Here is a 22,466-nt window from a genome sequence, read left to right on the forward strand (position 1 = left end):
GCGATATTATTTTAATGCTAACAGAACCTAACCTAACTACGAGAGCATTTAGGTTTATTATTAGAAGAATGCTAAGGGACCTAATCTTAAAACATTTTTGTGAAAGTAATCGCTACAACTTCACAGTATGTGTTACAGATGTAATTGCATACATAGCATTATGAAATCACGATAAAACAAACACCGAGTGTGCTGCCACGCGCATGTCTCTTTTCAGGTTCCAGCAGAAAAAGAACGTGGCAGCAGACACTGCCTTAAACGTTCCTCTGCACTCCTTATCCTCCAATGAAATGATTAGATAGTAGTGACGTCATTACTGTTACACAACGTCAACACTGCGGCCATGTTCCCATCTATGACGTCAAGACATTGTTTACTTCCGGTTTTGGGGGTGTAGCAGGAACGTCTACGTATTGAAAAACGCAGGAACACAATGACCAATTGATTTATTTATTTTACTTCGCTTTTCTTCCACTTTTGAGTAATCACATAGATAAGGATGAAATTTGTGAAAGGCGATCAGAAACGTAACATCACAACTATAACACAATATAAACACAAACACACCACAACTACTACACAATATAAACACAAATAAACTACACACCACAACTACTACACAAGACAAACATAAACAAATTAGACAGCACAACTACTACGCAAGACAAAACAAACATACTAGACAGCACAACTACTACTACTACTAGTAAAATATAACATTATTATTATTAAAATTAAAATTATTATTATTAACATTTCCTCTCGAGGGTAGTATAATTAGATTACAAGTGTAGGCGTTACATACACATCGGGGAACAGCACCCACAGCGAAACTGGGTTCTGTGCAGGGTTGGCAAAATTTGTGTTTTTTTAAAAAAAAAAAAGAACAAAACAAACTGTTTTTTTTTTTTTAAAACATGTTTTTTTTTGTTTTAAACATAGTTTTGAACATGAGTTAAAAAAAACATGTTTTAAACAAAACAAATTCAACCATTTCCCAGTAAATTATAGTTAAAGTCGTTAAAGAGAAAAAAAATACTAATTTTTATGAGTACAGTGGCGACAAGGACAGTTTAGTTACCTTTGGAGATAAGGTTTACCATACTGCAGGGTAGGGGTGTGCGAGACAGAATTTTTTGGGTCGGGACGGGAAATTCTTTAAATCCCGACATTCGGGACGGGAAAAATTCTCAATTTCCAGAAAAAGTCGGAAAATTTCTGGACGGGATGTTTTCGAAATTTCCCAAATCTCTTGAAATCTCGAATTATATTCGTAATTTACATCTTAAGAGCTTGTTTTTGCACTTCTGGTACAAATACTAACAATTTCCGATACGTTCCAGACATTTACAACGAAGAGAACGTCTAGAATTGACAACGTTTTAAAATGACCATTCGGAATTTCCAGACTGCTTGGGATCCCAAAAAGTCGGGAAGCCATTTCCGGTAGTCGGGATCGGGACGGAAATTTTCTTTCCCGATCCCGGTCCCGACTTTTCGGGATTCCGTACACCTCTACTGCAGGGACAGAAGTTGTGGGTAATAGCCCCACTTTTTCCGCCACTACTGAAGTAGGTTATGATTTATATTCATCTAAATTTCAAGAAACTAAATATTATAGAATTACTATCCTCGTCCTGTAAAAAATCACGGTGAAATATTTCATGCTGTCTGAACAGTTTATATAGCAGAAAACAACCTGCAGTGTCATAATATATTCTCCAGATCAATTTATCTTTCAAAGTACAAAATTATGTTACCAAAAGTAAGCATCTGCGCTTCATTCAGTTATACAGATCAATGAATCGTATCGCAAAAGAAAAAAAATCACGTCATGATCAAAATAAGGCATTGTGTATTCAGATATTAGTTTCCATTTCCAGCTTCCACCAGTCTCAAACTTACAGGACGATACGAAACAAGAAACTGAGAGGTTCCGATTTCTACAGTAAAGCACGGGTCTTTCTTGTCGCACAACAATTTTGCTACCTTGTGCATACATAGCTAGCCTGCCCCGGATTAATTGACACAGATTCAATGAAAAACAGGGTTGCCTAACCAAAAAGTTATCACAGACTACAAAATATATACAACCAAAATGTGTTTTTAAACACTTGTAAAAAAAACATGTTTAAAACACATTGTTTTAAACGTTTAAAACATTTGTAAAAAAAACAAAGCCGTGTGTTTTAAACGTTTAAAACAAAGTGTTTTAAACGTTTAAAACAAAGTGTTTTAAACACTTTTGTTTTAAACATGCCAACCCTGGATCTGTGACAAGATAAATACACCCACGTGGGAATTAATACATTCCAACTAAGTGATATAAAGGACTTGCCGCTTATATCATGGCTATTTTTAAGCTCGCGTGAGAAACTTATCTGGCGAAGGTGAGAGCTGAACCTCTGGCGGTTTATTCGGGTTTACGACAGATGAAACTAACAAATGCGAAAGTCCTCTATTTCTACAAAGAGGCTCACCAAAATGGCACGCGATCCAGTAGCGTACGCAGGATTTCATCAAGGGGGGTGTTATTTCTAAAACTTTTTCCAAATTCACATTACCATTGTTTTATGATACTTTAATTAAATAATAATAATCACAATTAATTAATAATACTTATAATTAATTAATTAGCTAAATTAATACTAATAATACTACTAATACCACTACTACTACTATTAAGTAGTAGAGATCTACATAAATATAGTATTTATGAAAACAATAGGACGAAATTACTTTCTGGTCATTCGATTTTTAACAAATCCTGGGAGCATTTTTTTGTTTCTTTGTTACGAAATAATTGTCTGGTCAACGAGGTGAGACATTTCAAGGTTGAAGAAGATCCATAAATACAAGAAAATATGTTAAAATAAATTGAAATAATCAAAGTATGGAACTCATCGAAGGAGCTGCGGTGATCTGGACGGTAGAGCGTCTGACAAGTGACAATCACGCGGGAGATCCGGATTCGATTCCCAAAATTGGTTGGAATTTTTCAGACTTTTTCCCCGCATAAATGTCCCCAATAATTCACATCTGGATTATCTCGCTGTTCTTACCAACAAAACATTTTACAATAGTTAAGCTTATTGTCGTTTGAATAATTGTCTAGTCAACAAGGTGAGACATTTTAAAGAGAGACATTCAAACGTGCTGCGGTAAATAATACAATGGGAAGGCGAACTCGTAACTGTATTCTTGTCCGCCTAGCCTTAGTGTATACATTAGAATCTTACAACGAACCAATAACTTTATTTAGTTAATTCTCACTGTTCACACACAAAAAAATACATGTTCGTTGAATACTGGCGTACGTAGAGGGATGGCCGATGGTGTTCCAGCCCCTACCGAAATTTTGAGAAAATCAGAATGTTCAAATAAAAATCCGTCAAGAACTTTAAAAAATCAAAATGAGTAAATGCGAAACCTCTTTTAAAGTGAATCCCGATTACCATTTTTGTCTTTGAATACAATTTTAATAGACTGAAGAAAAGCTCCAAAAATACGAAATATTTTATTTTGCATCCTGCCCTCCAAAACGAAGACATGTGCTATCCACATTTACTATTCCAGCTCCTCCCGAAAAAAAAATCCTGCGTACGCCAGTGTGTTAAACATTGTTGCAACTGAGATACAAAACAACTTTTTCCTCTTTTAAATCATAGTCACCCTAACCTAACCTTATAAACTCGGGTTTATTTTCAAGGCATCACTCTGAAAGACGCGTGTGTTTTGGAATGCTGTGCTTTTCTACATGCTGCATGGAAATAATAATTCAAATTATTATTATTATTATTATTAGTAGTAGTAGTAGTAGTAATAGAAGTAGAAGTAGTAATATTAATATTATTGTCCCAGATCTTTGACTGTGAAAAATTGTCCATTTAATTTTTTTCCACAGCATTTTTCATAATATTTCACAAGCTCAAGGGGGGGTTTAAACCCCGTAACCCCCCCTTGCGTACGCCACTGACGCGATCAATTCGGAATCTAAACCGGAACTTCTTGAATTCAATATCGGCCACTAACCATGAATCAGTATGCGGAAAGTCAGTTTGAAAGTAACAGTTACTTGGTTCAAAAAGTGATTCAGTTACGGTTACTAACACTTGGAAAGTGACACTGTTACTGGCACTTGGAAGGTAACTCTGTTACTGGCACTTGGAAGGTAACTCTGTTAGATTTAGTTCCTTTCTGTTCGAAAGTTACACACAAACAATGATGATTGTAATGAAGTAAACATATGAAGACTACTTGCATGTGTTTTATTTATGTTCCATTTTCCAAATTTAGCTTCCTTGCATTAGGCGATTCAATTCAAACCCTTTCACCTTAGCATCAAGAGAAGACATAGATGGAAACAGGATTCCCAAATATAGTTCTTCCTCAGTAACAAATTTTCAAGTTAATTAAGTGTCGCAAAATAACTGTTACAATTGCAACTACTTACTTTTAAAAGTGGCTAGTTACTGTTACAAAAAGTAACTTACGTGTAATCATTTAGTTTCAAAGACTGCCACGTACATACGCAGTAAAATAAGGCGCCTTCATTAGTATGGGCTAGGATATTAATGACCATTCTTTTTTGTTAAAGGTGATATGATCTTCAAATATATAGAAATTCGTGTTATGAAAAACTAAAATTGAGGTACTTCCCTATGGCATATGTATGTTTATCTGACAATTTTTCTTATGAGCACAGGGTCGTAATCATAAACAGGATTTTTTGTAGGGTGGAGACCAACCTTCGATTATAAAGTGTAAAGCTGGAAATTTCTGAGGGAAAACAGTTTAAATGCATCTGTCACCATGTATAATATGACTATAATATTCATAAAATACTTCTGCCAAACAGACTTAGGGGGGGATGATGTGAACACAATTAAGAATAATGCTTAAATATTTTTCAAAACTTCTAAAGAGATAGGTTTGGAAGTTAACAAAGAGAAAACTAAATATATGCTTACAGGCCGAAACCAAGTGTTAGGTAATAATCAAAATATAATTATTGATAACAACTCGTTTGAACCAGTTTCCAAATTCAAATACTTAGGAGTAATATTAACAAATGAAAATATATTAAAGAGGAAATAAAAAGTAGGCTTAATTCAGGAAATGCATGTTACTTCTCTCTTCATAAACTTTTGTCTTCTCGTTTAATATCTAAAAAACTAAAACTTAAAATATACAAAACAGTAATTTTGCCTGTAGTATTATATGGATGTGAAACTTGGTCCCTTACATTGAAAGAGGAACATAAATTGAGTATTTGAAAATAAGATCCTTAGGAAAATATTTGGACCTAAAAGGGATGAGGAGACAGGTGAGTGGAGGAGGTTACATAATTTAGAACTACATAATTTGTATTCATGTCCAGATATTATTAGAATAATTAAATCAAGAAGACTTAGGTGGGCAGGCCATGTGGCACGAATGGGAGAGGAAAGAGGAGTTTACAGGATTCTTGTTGGGAAACCTGATGGTAAGAGACCTGTAGGAAGGCCAAGACGAAGATGGAGGGACAACGTTGAGATGGACCTAAGGGAAATCGGTAGGGATGGAAAAGAGTATATAGTACTTGCTCAAGATAGGGAAAGATGGAAGGCCTGTGTTGCTGCAGCCATGAACCTTCGGGTTTAAGAAGGCTAGAGAGTTAGTTAGTTAGTTAGTTAGTTAGTTAGATCACAAACGTAAGACACAGCCCAAACTCTACAGACCATTATACTGGCCTTGTGTCTAGACGGCAGATCCTCGTTAGTCTGCAAAATACACTCCATGGTCACAATGACGTAAGCATTCGTAGAATACATTTGTATATCATTCTCCCCCCCCCCAAGAACGTGAGCTAAACTATTGCGCATTCTGTGATATGTTCATTACTTCTCAGGAACCACTCTGGTCTTCAACTAGTTTATCCTGAAAAAAAAACTGCTGGTTAGGATGTTAACAGATACTTCAGGGACAATGTCCAAAGAATACTCTCACCAGCCGCGGCTCGTGCATTATTTTCCTGGGGGTTCACCGAAGTCATATGACACATATTCAGTTTCCGCAAATACTTTCTTCGCGAAACAAAGGGATCGGGGGGGGGGGGCTTAAAAGATTGGTACATAATTATTTCATAGAATGAGGTTTCATAGCAGAGTTTGATAATAATTATCATAAATTCCTGTGACTGAAATGAAATTATATGTGGATAATAAATAGTTTTACGTTGACATTAATTCTCCAGGCGGGTGTAACCCCTTTTTCCGTTCGGAAGTCCATGCCTGCAATTATAAAACGAATATTCACAATGTTTCTACAATTATTAAAGGGAAATGGCAACCAATGGCATGTGCGTATCAGATACCTGAGACCCTATCATTGAAACGCTACAGCTTTTATTTTATTTTTTCAAATTTGGAGTTGGTCGACCAGCACCGCTTTATCTCTAATTTGCTTTCAACAGACGAGACATTTTGTTTCCGTTAATTGTATGCATTTTAGCGGTCATTTCTTACCTGCGCAGACGGCAACACCTACACTGCATCAAATGACGTAACATAGTCCATCCTTCGGAGCATCAATACTTTGCAACAACTATGAAAGCACTTCAAAAACTTACAAAATTGAAATGTTGACACCGACAGTGTTTGTCAAATCTTCCTTTCTTGTCTAAGATCGCGGCATTCTTTTACTTTCACATGCTCGAATTATTTTAGTAATGTATTTATTTTATTTTAATTCATCGCGTCTATTTCCAGCTTTCATTCATTTCTACTCATCCTTCTCTGCCCAATTTTACATTTATGCCAAGAAGTTCGGCACAAAAATTATTCAACAGAGAAGATTGAATATGTAACGAATGCGCTTCAAACTTGAACCTCATAGGGCAACACTGGAAGAGAGGAACCAGCTGGGTCTCGCTTGCAGCGAGGACGGTGCCTTCTGGCTTCTGCTGTGGCTTCTGAGAGAGCACGAACTGCGCATGACCGTTGGGTGGAGATCGAGGTTCCTCAATATCCTCTTCCATGTATTTTGCTCATATAGCTACCCCGAGCTTCTGCCTGTCGCCCGAACCTTCACTATGGCAGGAGCTCTCCTGTGGGGGTTCAGCTGAGGGTCTGCACGAGGGCGGCCGACTCGCGGTTTCTCTCTCTCAGCAATATAATTTGCCGTGTTACGGACACAAATGCATGACTTCTCGTGTAGAAATTTTAGCGAAAAATTGTCAAAAGGTAAAGACATTGTTTATTGTCCATTCTCAAGGTAAATGCCGTATATTGTAAGTGGGGGTTCACTGATCCTGTGCGCTATAGGGCCAACCGCGCCTGACTCTCACATACGCAGAATGCAAAACATTTCTATTTTCTCATTTCTACCACAACCCTGGCGAAAAAAGGCGGCTGGAGCGTGGTGCTGATCGTATCACCTCCAAAATGGCCGAGCTCGAGAATATGCGGTGCCCTACTACCACATCCCCTAAATGTGCCTTCATGGCACGTTGCTATACGCACGAGGAACTTTACCTAACCTTTAATACTACTAACTACTCATGCCAGGAATTTTGATATTTTTTATACTTTTTTATTTGTCTATTGCTAACCTGGTTCATTCCCAGCCATAACAGCAATTAGTCGATGCAATAAAAATACGCCAAACACGCAGAGGGGGGGTAGGAACACAAAATTCTTCCACAAACTGCCCAGATCATGCCTGACAAGACTCCAACGGAAAGTTTTCCAGAAACAAGTTTACGTTCGCATAGGGTAGTGATGGCCTTGTCTGCAACTGCCTTCCCCCACTTTCTTCTACCTTCCAATCTAACTAAGAGGAGGGAGGCCTTTTCTTAAAGTTCGCCAGTGTACGAGCAGGAACATTTCCTCTTTCCATAGCCACCTTTCTCCATAATTTTCACCCCGCTGTCAAGTGGATCTTATACGGGTTCGCCCGAAAACAAAACATCCTACTGTAAACAAAGCTCTGTTGATCAACAACATGACCTCAACACGGAAGTGTGATGTAAAGTGCTAGTGCCGAAGACAAGTAACAAGTGCGAAACAGGCGAGAATGGAAACGTGTCTTATTTCCTTCCCAAGTGTTAGTGACTTTGGTAATTCCAAATGCTTACAATATTTTGTTTTTACAGAGGAGGAATGATATCAACACTAATAGCAACTTTGGCCGGAGACTGCAAAGGCGGTGTGGGCCAAGGTTATTAGAAGTATAGGTTGGGCCAATCCGTTGTTTACTCGTGATGACGAAACGACGGTAAGAGGTGAATTTATCCATGAAATGAATTCCAAATCTATGCGCTAGTGTTGCACTATGCACATAGGAAACCATGCCAGAAACTGAACACACGAAATCGAGTACACAAATGAGCATTTCCACCCATTTGCATTTTGTGGCTTCAGACAAATTGAAAATAAATATCGATGGGTACTTATTTTTATGTGGGACAGAATATTATTGATTGGAACGTTAATTTTTTTAAATCCCGACATTCTGGACGGGAAATATTTGCAATTTCTCGACTAGTCGGGAAATTTTCGGGACGGGAAATTTCCGACATTTCCCGAGGCTCTGGAAATCTCAAATTCTACACGTCATTTTCACCTTAAGTGATTGTCTTTGCATTTCTCGAATGAAAACTAACAATTTGCGATAAGTTCCAGACACTTGAAATGTAGAAAACGTCAAGAATTAATACCGTTTTAAAATGACCATTCGGTATTTCCCGACTGCTCGGGATCCAGAAAAGTAGGGAAGTCATTTGCTGAAGTCGGGATCGGGACGGAATTTTTCTTTCCGATCCCGGTCCCGATTTTTCGAGATACCGCACACCACTTGTCATTATTATTTATTTTAGATCAGCACAAGATACATCTTCCAAGTACGTTGAACATAATATACTGTGCATACTAGAAGAAAGAAGTTCAAATGAGCATTTATTTACGCTATATTTACACTAGGCTATGCACTTGTATTTTTTTCTTCAGTGCACAACATGTTTCCCCGAATATATCAAAGTCTGCCTAACATAAAATGTAATACTGTTCAACTTTGCTTTCACGCAAACTTGGCATGAAGTAATATTTCATTCTCTTTCAGGCAGTGGCGTGCCCAAGTAGGAGTTGGTGGGGGTTATAACCCCCCCCCCTTTTGCCGAGTATACCTAAGAAAAACGTCAAATGTAGGAAAAGATGGCAAAATGAGGGATGACTATCAAAAATAGTGTACGTAACCCCTCCCTTTCGAAAATCCTGGGCACGCCACTACAGTCTCAGGTTAACATGCAAGGGCACATTTTTTTTTCCACCTTTCGATGTGTAGTCTTTAATTTCTGCAGTAGAAACCAAGTGTGGCTTCTTACCGATGTGTAAAATGATTAATACGACAACTTTCGTGTCGGTATTTTATAAGCACAAAATATACACGAAGTTTTGTTCAACGCTAAGTTGCGTTACTGCGAAGCCGTAATTAGATTTTGATCATCAGCTGTAGAAGTTTAGCTTTACGGTTTAATTTTTGCTTTGTAACTTGGCCATAAGGTAGAATTCAGTTGTAGAAGTATATTGCAGAAATATAGTTTTCTTGAAAAATTAATTTAAAACAAAATTAAAGGCTTACAACCAACTACAAATATTAATTCATTGATTTCCATTCACTTGATCATACAAGTATATGTTTCACTATGATATGGAATATGTCAATAATATTAATGTCTAATTTTGAATACAAGGAAATTAACCTATAGTCTAGTTATATCTATTAAATTAGTAAAAACAATAATACTTTAAGAAAGTTAAGAAGTAATGTAGTGTATTTTGTAATAATAAGAAAAAGTTTTAAAGTTAATGTCCATTAATGGAAAATGTTACCCATCTAATCTTCTATAAAACAAATATTACATTAGCAAGCTATTAACTGTGGTTCTAAATTTAGATGTATTTTTATTCTTGAAGAGATAGATAATAGTATGCAAATTGTCCATCGCTATTTTCATTTTTTTGTTCTACATCCTTTGTTGTTTTAAATAATGGAAAGCAGACGTTGTCCTCTGCTTATTTCAATTTGTGATCACCAGATTGGGGAAAACAGACTGGAGGAAAATGGTGATGGGCAATTCGCCTACCATTTCTTTTGCCATTGGTGTACAATTCTCTCTCGTTTTTCCCTACATATTCACATAAAGCAATAAAAATACAAACTGCTAATTTTTCATTCTATTTTGGTTATTTATTAAACTGTAAGTGTTTGCATTTACATTTGATAAATTTACTTTGCTCTTCCGGCCATTTAAGTCAATTGAGATGATGAAGAAGTGATAAAATTGATGAATGACCAATCACAGTTCCCCTTACTTATAAGAGCGACTACAAGAAAAAGAACCTTCGTCGAAAAGTCCCCGCGCACCTTCCTCCTCTTCCGTTCAACTCGGACTATAAGAGAGCGTGCTCCAATCTTCTCCCCATCCCCTCCACACTGGAGTACGGTGCACAGGAGTCGCGAGTCTGCGCAGGTTTCTTTGCTTGTGGTTCCACTATAATAGTAATATAAAAATGTACACTCACCTCACTTAGTTCTCCGGCAGTTTGTTTCTTTATACATCATATTTGGAGAAGATACAATTCAATCTATAGGTGTACGTACATTGTATATAACACACCTTATTACTGACTTCCTTGACCCTGGATGTACAGGGTCAAGGAAAACAAAGAAATGAGCATAATTTTCTCTTCGGTGAAGATGTTGAACCTAAACCAAAAAAACTCAAATAATGAATTCGATAATGTAAATTGATGAGATTTAGTAAATCATTTGATGAAGTGAACTAATTCTGAGTGGACTAATCGCAAAGGACATAATCAGCTCAGACCCTATTACTTCTTCATGGTATGTGACGTCAAGTTCCCGCCCAACCGTTTGACGGCGTTAGTGGTTATCGCATCTCCTTTTCCACAGCCTGTAGTACACATCCTCATCTAGACAATGGGTGCGTTCCGAAAGTCTTAACGAAACGAACGCATTCAACGAAAATAACTGGGCTCGTGAATCTGGTGAAACCAGTTATTTTACAGACTTATGGGACACGCTAGGCGAAAGCGCAGGCGCAGCGTTTTTTTCGAGAAAGTTTCCGCATGGCGTCAGCGGAAGGAATGTCCTTATGGCAAAAATAAACTCTATTATGGCCACTGTTACTCATTTTAATCACATTCTAAGAACGGTCAAAGCATACTTATCTTGTGCATGTTGCTTCATATCGCTATCTGTTAAAATTATAATACATTTTCCGAACTAGTGCAGTTTGAATCCATCAGCACGCGCTTTGTCTGCAAGGAGCAGACGATTTTCACTGAACAAACCAGCATCCTGGCCCGTGCGTTTGGTGAATCTCGTTCTTGCACGAAACGCACGGAATGCGACTTTTGGGACAGCATAATGAAACTCACGAAACGCACGGAAGCACTTATGGAACGGCCAGTTACCATAACTCGTTTAACGCGTTAAACTCGTGCGACTTTCGGAACGGGCCCATTGTTCTTGTTCTGGTGTTTAATATCTGCATACTGCAACACTGTCGTTTTGTCATTTCACGTGACTTCACATTGAAGTGATGCATTCACTTGGCCGGTCCCACGTCATCGCACGCAAAAACTTCAACCGTTACCATGGTTTTGGGCCAGAAAAAGAAGAAGAAGAAGAATCTTCTTGTGTGGTTTCTGCATAGACGTTCTGCTTCTTCCACTTGTGACTTTTATTTTGTTTTTGAATTGCTAAAGAATATGGCAGAAAGACATTTAGAAATACCTCGGGAGCAAAGGATTGCTCTCGAGGAAAGGGCAAAACAAAGAGCTCTACTAAAAAGAGAGTACATTAAGCAAATGACGAATCCTCACCGCCATGCAACAGGAGAGGGAGGAGTGTTGGTAAGTTTGTGTTGTTTATAATTACTACAGGTTTTATGCGGAAGCAAATTCGATGCAGATACCTTAGCTTTAAGGGTAAATGTCTGTTATATCGGAGACACATTTCTACCGGACATTTTCAGTTTCAAATGGTTCGTACTTACCAATTGTGTATTGCGGAACATAGTTCAAGATACCATTATGCTTTTTACACGAAAATAACATAGATTTTTCACATTACGAGTAATTCTTTTGGGGGTAACACTTTACTATACCTGAGACAGATTTCTTCAAATTTACAGGAGAAAGTATTTACGCAAATCATTTTCTGTAGCGTTGTTGATGTTCGGGAATGTAATTTTGATTCATTTTAATGCGAGTGCATGTGGTTTTGTACGAAAATCTATTTCCGACGCGCTATTGCTGCTGCCGCCATTTGCTTCCTGCATGAGAGCACAATACGCTCTCGTATTGTCCGTATATGCTAAATTGAACGAAAGGAGTGCTAATGGAACCGAACCTAACAGGCCTAACCTAACCTAGTAGGCATACCTCGTCCCCGTGATGGTTTGTGGGGCTATCGTGAATTTTTGGGCTAACGTAAATGGCAACAGTAAGCTTCGCCATGTTGTGTGTGGAAAGAAACAAGAACAGTAAGTACTCGTAAATGTAAGAAATATACATTACTTTCCTAACAAATTCAATTATTTCACCTAAATAAGTGTTCCGGAATGCAGAATAGTACGTTAGCAATGTAAAAAACTTCGAAAGAAATGATTCCCAGGTGTCTCAGGTATAGTAAAGTAGTACCCTTTTGGGTCCTTTTTTCCGTTGCGGAACATACAATATGACACGCACAGCTGTGGATCATCGCGCGTCGTGCTTGTGTTTTGTCGATTTGGAGTGGGCATGCAGTGTTTCAACCTTCTTAACCGAAAAATACATACTTTCATGATCTTTATGTCATCACAAACCATTGACGGATAGCCCCAAAAACCATTCACGATAGCCACACGGACCATTAAAAAATATTCTCGTAAAAAAAGGCGTTTGGAAACACTGGCGAGACCGTGTGACTTTCGACGCTTGCGCCATCTGCAGGTACATATTGGAAACAACGGCAGGAGCGATTTTACAATACAGGGAATTTCTCCATTTTGTTTGAAATTCGGCATACTCACTAATTTTGGCCCCCTAATCACGAATCTGCAGTCAAAATTTGGCGCTCACACGTGGAAATAGCAAAATAATCGAAATTAAGTTCTTATTTCCACACCCTCGATTTCCGAATTTCCCGCCGGTTCCGGGCTCCGCCCCTGGGGTAATCGACCTACCGCCCCCAACCGCTATCGCGGCCCCGCCTCCGCTCCGCTTCGCTCCGCTCTGGCTTCCCGCCTATATCTATAGACTCCCTGTTAAGGGCATGTTAGAAAGTGGCCGGATTCACCTGCCCCCAAATAAGCGCCAAATTTATACGTGAGCGCCAAATTTTAAGTGCAGATTCGTGATTAGGAGACCCAAATTAGTAAGTAACCGAAAATTCAAACAAATTGGAGAAATTCCCTGTATTGTTAAATTATACCCAACGGCATAATGTTGTCACTTTGCACAAAATGCAAGTTTATTATATCAAAAGTGCTAATTTCTTGTTGTGCAGCTTTCTACGCTGAGAAAACACCTCCACGAACTTTCAAAATGCTACAGAAACTCATTTCCTTAAGTAGTTTCTTCTGTAAAAATGAAGAAATGTGTCTCCGATATAACATTTACCGCTTTAAGTTCTAATTACATCGTTGTGTCAAGAATAATGTCAGGATCTCGCTACCGAAAATTCCAGGTTCCAATTATAATACCATTAAGCCTTGTTTCCATGATTATGAAAAAATATAAATATGCTGACCAAGGCAGTAATTTATTTTATTAAAAACATAAGCTAAACATAACGTTTCAACCTTCTAGCAAGGTCTTCATCAGACTCTGTATCAAGTACAAAAGTAACAAGATACAAAAACAGGGCATTATATATACACAAAACATTACTCCCTCCAGACTATTAGAAAGTAGTTATGGAACTTTCTAGCAGGTGGCTTTCACTTTCACCTAAAAGGCTAAAAATATTTAATTTCATATAGAATGAGGTTGGGCTTTAAATCTCACGCTCTTTTTCCTTCATTTTCTTCCTTCTCTCCTCTGTCTCTCTTGTCCTTTCCACTCTTTCTAACACCTTCTTCCATTCTTTGTTTAACTTCAGTTCCCCATTCCAGTTCATTGTGTCTTCTTCACCGTTCTTCTCTATTTCCTTGGCTTCCTTCCATTTTCTCACTAGCATTCTCTTCTCCCTTCCTATCTGCTTAGCCTCATCCCACTCTATGTCATGTCCTGTTTCTCTCGTTTAAATATCGCATTTCTCTCTCTCTTAAGTCGTACATCATCCCTATGTTGTTTCAACCTATCTTTCAGTCTCTTTTTCGTTTCTCCTATGTACACACTCTGACATTCTTTACATTTTACTTCGTAGATAATCCCTTCCTCTTCCTCTTCTCTGTTTTCCTTTTTCTTGTTTGCATTCTTCGCAATTTCTAAGATGCTTCTCCCTCCCTTCCTGTAAGTTTTAATGCCCGCTTTCCTAAGCACTTTGCATATCTTTTCTGTGGTCTTCCCCATACTCCTTATTCCAAACCTTCTCTCTTTTTCTTTCTCTTCCTCTTTTTCTTTCTCTTCCAATTCTCCCCTTCCTCTTTTCTTCCTTCTTCTGTTTATGTCCAGTCTATCCTGCTTCTCATAGCCATTCATTTCCAGTTGTTTCCAGAGGCTATTTATTTTGTCTTCTTTTTCACATTCCTTCGTGCATATTTTATTTATTCTGTCCTCCATATTCTTTATGAAATTTCTTTTTGTCACCTCACTTACATCACTTCTTTTGTGGCAGAAAACCCCTGCTGCACACTTCTTCTGATGCCAAGTGGTTTCAATTTCTTCTCCTCTCTTCCTTTTCATCAATATATTAAGGTAGCTTAACTTGCCATCGTCTTCTATTTCAAGTTCCAATAATATCCCTATTTCTTCATCTTGTATTTCTTTTGCAAAAATGTTGAGCTGCCTCTTTGTTCCCTTCCATATGCCAAGCAAAACACAAAATATCCGATTTTAATGTGTCTCCGATATAACGAACTGTTACCAGATACCTACTGTTGTGTTAGTCACGTGTGCAAATTGTACATTATGCACAGGTAGCTGATGGATAGCCCGGGTAGCTGACAGATAGCCCCACGAACCATTTCTGATAAGGTTAGGTTTGGTTCGGTTAGGCAAGCATAGTTACCAAAAAAAAAAAGGGGGTTGGAAACACTGACAGGGGCTTACATCATCGAACGTACGCAGCATCCGGTTCTCGTAGGGGAAGCGAATGAAAGCAATGGCAATTGTGGTTCGGTGAGATATTTCTCTGAAATATACATGATTTTCCGGTTAAATATATTCCACGATGAAAGAAAATACCTCGACGAACGTTGGAAACCTTGGACAAACTTATTTCCATAAGTAGTTTCTTCTGTAAAAATGAAGAAATGTGTTTTCGATATACTAAACTGTTACCTTTCATTCATGTAGTGTACTTAATATTGGAACTTTCCTGTCAGGACAATTAAGTGACGAACCTTAAATTTTCGCTTTTTAAAGTATACCCACGTATGCGAGTAGTATACCTTTTGTGAGTTTTAGAAGGACTGAAGATCTGAAACAGGAAATGTTAAATGTTTCATATGATACCATTATAACTTGAGATGATGTAACTACAGGTATATTTTTATAGATTTAGAAGTTAGAATGTATCTATTCAAAATAGGTTATTCCAGTTAGGTTGGGTTTATTTTAAGAGGGGAACTGATCAATCAAGTTGGTGAAAATATATATGTAAGTTGAAATAAAGCTTACATGTCATTCGCTGTCCTCGTAATAAATTTTTCAGACTGTAACAATGGCTGATGAACATCACCTGCAACCTGCGAGTTTAACATAATTCCCCTAGGTGAATGCTGGGCCTCTCCGATGGCGCAGTGGTAGAGTCGTCGCCCTGTAATCAAGGGGTTCTGGGTTTGATAGCTGGTGGAGGCACATAGTGGTTCGGATCTCACTTTAAACTGTAGGTCCAGTCCCAATTAGCCTTACTGTGCATAAAGTGGACTTAAAACAACAAATCAATCCAATCCCTAGGTGAATGCTGGAATAGTACAGGGAGGCCCACATAAAAAGCAGTTCACCTTCCAGTTGGTTAAGAATATGCATACTGTACCTTGATGGAAAGTAATGATATGATGTCAAGTCAAGGCCTACATGTTATAACATAGGCCTATGTTGGAAGTGCCCTCCACTGACTCCCAGACATTGCTGTTCTGTGCGCTATCATGGAGTAACATAAATAATTTAGGAGACAATTTTTCTAGTACACAATGGTATTTTCACGACCATCATGACTATTTCTACTGTAACAAACAATTATAAATGACACAACCCTGTCAGCATATAGGCTAGTAGTGACTGATCCAACACTGTCTAGATGGTACACATTGCTTGCTACTCAAGGCCACTTAACAACATCTAACTGTAATGAGGTCATTTCCATCACACACACAATAATATATTTCATAATAACCTGTATTTCTGTTCCAATTGGGATGCATAGCTGTTTTATGTGGACCATCCTGTACCTTGAAGGTCACTGTTGATTCCATCACTTCCTTCCAATTTTTCCATTTTGGTTAATCTCGTGATCAAAAAAGCAATATTAACCACGTGAACCAATTAATCAACATTAGTGAATTTAATAAATTCAATGGAATAGTCTTACCAGTTCTTGATAATGTAAATTACTGGAACATGGAACACACATACCGGGTGGTCCAAAAGTCCCGGAACGGTCACATATCGTGAGAACACGTATTTTTTTGTTTCGGAAAACGAAAAAATATGTGTTTAATAAGTGAAAGAAAGCTATTCAATGATATCATATTTGATTCCCCACCCCCTGGGGGTGGGGCGGGGAACAACTATGCAATTTTAAATAGAAACCCCCATTTTGTATTGTAGAATCGGAAAGAGGACTTCATTCCAAGTCCAATGAGCTATCAACCATCCTCCTAGCTCAATTAGGAACTGAGATCCAATGTGTATTTCTCACGATATACCGTTCCAGGGCTTTTGGACCACCCGGTATGTGTGTGTGTGTATATATGTACTAAACTAACATAAACATTTTACTGTGCATGTGTTCAAATTTTATAAATCAATGCTTTAATTGAATTATTTTGAATTGTGGTCTTTTTCAGTTTGATCCTGGAGTTCAGCGATATATGGCTTTGAGAGCAACACAATATGATCATTTCAGAGCGACTCCAAAGTCATCGATGTATGGCATCGGAATTGTTGTCCTCCCCATTGTCATTTATACATATGCCATATGGAAAGAGAGAGTAAGTAATTTTTGTTCTTGTTCTGTGATGACTAAATGCTATGAACAGCATCCGTGGTACCTTTTTTCATGTTTTCTTCCAGTATCTCCAAATAATGCTGCTGGGAGAGTACATTATACAGAGAATACAGACAATAACTCTAATTTCTTTTATATTTTGCATTGCCTTACAGTCTCCTCACATCGTTGTTGCAGTTAACATAATGGTTCAAGTGAGTGACAATTGCCATTAAAATAATCTTTCGAAACACAGGAAATTAACCAAGTTTGAAATAGCGGTAAATGTTTACTATACACAAACACATTTCTTCATTTTTACAGAAGAAACTACTTACGGAAATTAGTGTTTCTCTAGCATTGTTGAACATCTGGAAGGTGTTTTCTGTCATGTGGGAATATGTCATAGCAGAAATTTATTACTTTTGTTGAAAATTATTTCTCCAACGTACAATAGCCTTTGTCGCGTCACCTTCGTAGATCATGGCACATCGTGATTGTGTTCCGTCGATGTTCATTGGGTATGCAGTGTTTCCAACCAAAAATACAAACAAACATAGTTAAAATCTGTTGAACCATTCACGATAGCCCCAAGAAACATTACGTAAGGTTAGGTTAGGCAAACATAGTTAAACAAATTTTAACTATGTTTGCCTATCCTAACTAAACCTAACCTAACTAGTTACATGAATTTTAACTATGTTTGCCTAACCTAACTAAACCTAACCTAACCTTAGGTAATGTGTCTTGGGGCTATCGTCAATGGTTCAACACATTTTAACTATGTTTGTATTTTTTTGGTTAATAAGGTTGGAAACACTGCATACCTAATGAAAATCGACAATACAAAAGCACGATGCGTGATGATTTACGAAGGTGTACGTGCCATATTGTGTCTTATGGAAGTGCAAAAACGAAAAGAAAGAAGTACTCGTAATGTGAAAAATTGAAATTCTTCTTCTTATAAGGCGCTACAGCTCTTTATGGGCTTTGGCCTGCTCAATTACATTCTTCCACTTTTCTCTACTCAACGCACATTTCTTCCAGTTCTGTATCATCGTCTATCCATCTGGTTTTGGGCCTTTCTTGTGATCTTGTAGCAATAGGTCTCCAATTGTAAATTTATTTCACAATTCTTTCTTCGGGCATTCTTTCAATATGACCCAACCAGCTCAATCTTTGTGTTTTGATAAATCTTCTTATATTCTTACTCTTTATTAATATTTCAAGCTCTTCGTTTGTTTTTATTCGCCATATATTATTAGATTGTCTCGTTGGGCCATATATTTTCCTGAATATCTTTCTTTCAAATATCATTAGTTTTCGAATTGTATCTTCTTTCAGCACCCAGGTTTCACAGCCATATGTAACCACAGGTCTTATTATGGATTTATACAGCTTTAATTTTATTTCTCTGGTAACTAGTTTGGATTGGAATATCCTCTTATTCGCATAAAATGCTCTGTTTCCAGCTGCAATCCTTTCTTTAATTTCTTCTTCAATTTCATTGTTTCCATTTACTATTGACCCGAGATATTTAAATGACTGTACCTGCTCTATGTGCATTGTATCTATATCCTCTTTTTGTTGTTGGATTTTTCTTCTTGTACACCTCATATATTTTGTCTTTTTTTCGTTCACTATTAGTCCATATTTCATCGCCTGTTGCTTTAGTTTCACTAGTGAGTCCACCATTGCTTGCTTAGTTCTTTTAGTAATTACTATGTCGTCTGCATATGCACAGACCTGTCTTATTCTTGTTGAAATATTTCATCTGATTTCCAACTTCTGAAGTATTTCATCCATGACTATGCTAAATAAAATTGCTGATAATGGGTCTCCTTGTTGTACTCCTCTATTTATTGCAAATTTCTGACTAAAATCATTGTTTCCTTTTACTACTGCTGTAGTGTTTTGTAATGTCATCTTTATTAATCTTGTTAGTTTATTTGGAACATTAATTTTCTTTAGACATGTAGGAATTATATTTCAATTTACTGAGTCAAATGCTTGCATAAAATCTATAAATATATTATGCAGTTCAATATTATATTCATAACATTTTTCATATATTTGTCGCAGTATGAATATATTGTCAACTGTAGATCTATTTGGTCTAAATCCCATTTGATATTCGCCCAATTTGTTTTCTGTAATTTTGGAGATTCTATTTTGTAGAAGAATTGCAAAGATTTTGTATGCAACATTCAAAAGCGTGATTGGTCTGTAGTTATTACACTGCAACCTGTCTCCTTTTTTAAAAATTGGGCAAATGATACCATGTAACCACTCTTGTGGCATTTCCTCTTTATTCCATATGTTGAGTATCAATTTATAAATTTTATTCCTTATCATATAACCTCCATGTCTTATCAGTTCTGCTGTGATATTATCTGAACCAGGTGACTTATTCATTTTTAATGATTTTATGATTTTATTTACCTCCTCATATGTTGGTATTGGAGTTTCAGTATCATTTTCCAATTTTTCGGATATTTCATCTTCAGACGGTAAGTGTTCCCAATTTAATAATTCCTGAAAGTACTCTTTCCAACAGAGTAATACTTTTTCTTTCTCAGATATTATTTCTCCAGATGCATCTTTACATAATGAAGTTGCATGAGTGTAATTCCCTACATGAGATGTCACAGCCTTAAAAAAAATTCTTGAATCCTTTCTTCTATTTTATTCCTCAATCTCTTTGATTCTATCATTTATCCATTCTTTTTTCTTCTTTCTGCATACATTGTTGGCAATTCTCCTTTTTTTCTCATATTCTTCACAATTTTTCCCTTGTGTGTCTCTGTAAACATCTTTGTCGTGCAGCATTTTTCTGATTTATTACAATTTTACATTCATCATCCCACCATTCATTCCTTGATTTTCCATCTTGCTTTTGTATTACTTCAGTTGCTGGAAAAATTGAAATTAATTTGATCAAAAAAAACTTGAATACACCTTAAAGAATGTTCCGCGAAGCAGATACGTAAGTACAAATGTTAAAAGTGACGAAACAAAGAAGTTACACGTGTTTGTTGTATTTATAGTTTATTAGATCTAATAGCGCTCCTTTTCCATATATGCTTCTGAATAGCAATTTGGTGTTTCATATAGAGAAGAACTTTTGAAGATAAAAGATAAAGACGTTTGTGGATAATAATTTTTTACCGAAATAGTCATTTGGAGAGAGTAAATTTTTAGACAGTGCGAGCTAAATATTGTAATAGGTAAGTTTATCCCCACTTTCATTTTTTTAAGCATGACTTAAAATCCTGAAGGGTCTGCATTTCCACTTGCACAGAAAATGCATAAAAAGTTGGAGACAATGACCTATAATCGCTCCCCCACTAAAAAAAAGCAGTGAAATATTACATATTTATTTATTGTTCAAGCCTAGCTGGTTATTTGTTCATATCTTTCAGACCCAGAGTTACAAGATTTAGTATTAATATATTTTTTATTTTATTTTGCTATGCATTTGAAATTTATTATTGCAAACCAAACAATTAACTTCACAATAATATCTTGAAGAATTGTGAAAAATGGGAAGTAAAGTGGAAAGGGAAAGACCTAGAAAGTTTAAACATATAGTCGTGGCATTTACAGTAAAGCTGTATAAAATGAAAACAAAGGCACTGTTGCATCAAAATATCAAAACTTCTTTATTTCCCTTCATTATGTAGATTTAGTTCATAGCATGTTACAGTAGAATTACTTGTGTACCAGAGTTCTTGTTTTTGTCATTGCCAGTTCAGAGTCACAGGGGAAGAAAAGAAAGTACACACACACACACATACATATATATATATATATATATTACTTACTTATTTATTTGTTTACTTACAAATTGTGGTTGCTAGGTTGGTTTGATCAAGTTGATTCAATTTTATTCACAGTAGCAAGACTACAAGCAAATAATAGCTCATATTCAGGACATTAGTCTTTTTTCATACTGTTTCAGACTATAGAGTTTGAAGGCTGTAAAGAAATCTGGAATTTTATTCTTTAAAGTTGACAGGCCTGTTCATCATCTTTGTCACATTTAGCCAAAAGTAAAAGAAAAGTGAATCTAAATTAACAAAAGTTCAAGGCTACACCTATTTTAAATAATTTTGGTGCCTATTTGCATGTTTATTTCATGAATTTTTGGACACTAAATCTAAACCCTATTTATAATGCCTGAAAACAAGCCATTTAAAATGCATCGAAGCATGAGTAGAATAAAATTTAGTTATTACATGTGTATTTTATTTGTTCCCAGTTCCATGATCAACAAAAGGCTTTTCCTTCTGTGCATTTAATATCCCCCTTGCCTATCACTGCCCCCTCTTATAGTTCCAGCCTCTTCAGATACATGTCTTTGTTTTATTTGTTGCAAGGCACAGGTGAATTTTAATGAATTTGTTTTTATTTGCAAGGCCTGTCATATATTTGGTTCTTGACAAGAAGCTTGTTCAATCAATATTTTTCCAGGAGCACATAGCTAAAGAACCCATATGCAGAAAACCTAAAATACGAGAAAGTTGTATGACACACTACACTATTAGAATTAGGATGCAGGCAACAGTAAAAAGTGATGGTACCACTGTATTTAATTTCATGTACCTATTTATTACCATTTTTATCTTTTGTCATGAAACTATACTCTCATTTTTCTTTCTTTCAGAGCATTCGTGAGAACAATATACGAACAGGCCAGATTGCTTACAAAGATAGGCGCTTCAAATTCATTTGAGATGTGTCTGCTTACAACGTATGGCAATTCAGTGTAAAAATTATTATTAAAATCTTGTTGAACTCTTGTAGTAATATTTGTTTGGGAGGATGCATATGTATATAGATCTATTTGTAGGTTGCATTCTGTAGCCATAGGGATTAATAAAGCAGGACGTGGAAAGTTTATTTTATAGTTTGTGTAATGTCATTATTATGCACTGGTGTTCAAAGAACATTCATCACTCCTTAAAATTGTGTTATGTATATAACTGGACCTGAATTCCAGTGGCATATTCTCCCATGTTATATTCAGAGAGCTGTACATACTTAATAGGCCTACGTAGCTGGCAAGCGGGCGAGTAAAACTATAGACTTGGGTCTTGACCGAT

The 22,466-nt window shown here is 36.7% G+C and overlaps 1 protein-coding gene across 1 annotated transcript; it reads left to right on the forward strand.

Moving 5' to 3' along the window:
- The first annotated feature begins 11,674 nt into the window (after positions 1-11,674).
- ND-B15 (NADH dehydrogenase (ubiquinone) B15 subunit) lies at positions 11,675-22,263 on the forward strand. Its single transcript, XM_083124726.1, has 3 exons — positions 11,675-11,918; positions 17,222-17,365; positions 22,028-22,263. The coding sequence occupies exons 1-3, from the start codon at positions 11,775-11,777 to the stop codon at positions 22,094-22,096; spliced, it is 357 nt and encodes a 118-aa protein (XP_082980852.1). The 5' UTR covers positions 11,675-11,774; the 3' UTR covers positions 22,097-22,263.
- The last annotated feature ends 203 nt before the right edge of the window (positions 22,264-22,466 follow it).

This window comes from Lepisma saccharinum, chromosome 6 (assembly GCF_977018435.1).
Source record: "Lepisma saccharinum chromosome 6, izLepSacc3.1, whole genome shotgun sequence".
Lineage (NCBI taxonomy): Eukaryota > Metazoa > Arthropoda > Insecta > Zygentoma > Lepismatidae > Lepisma > Lepisma saccharinum.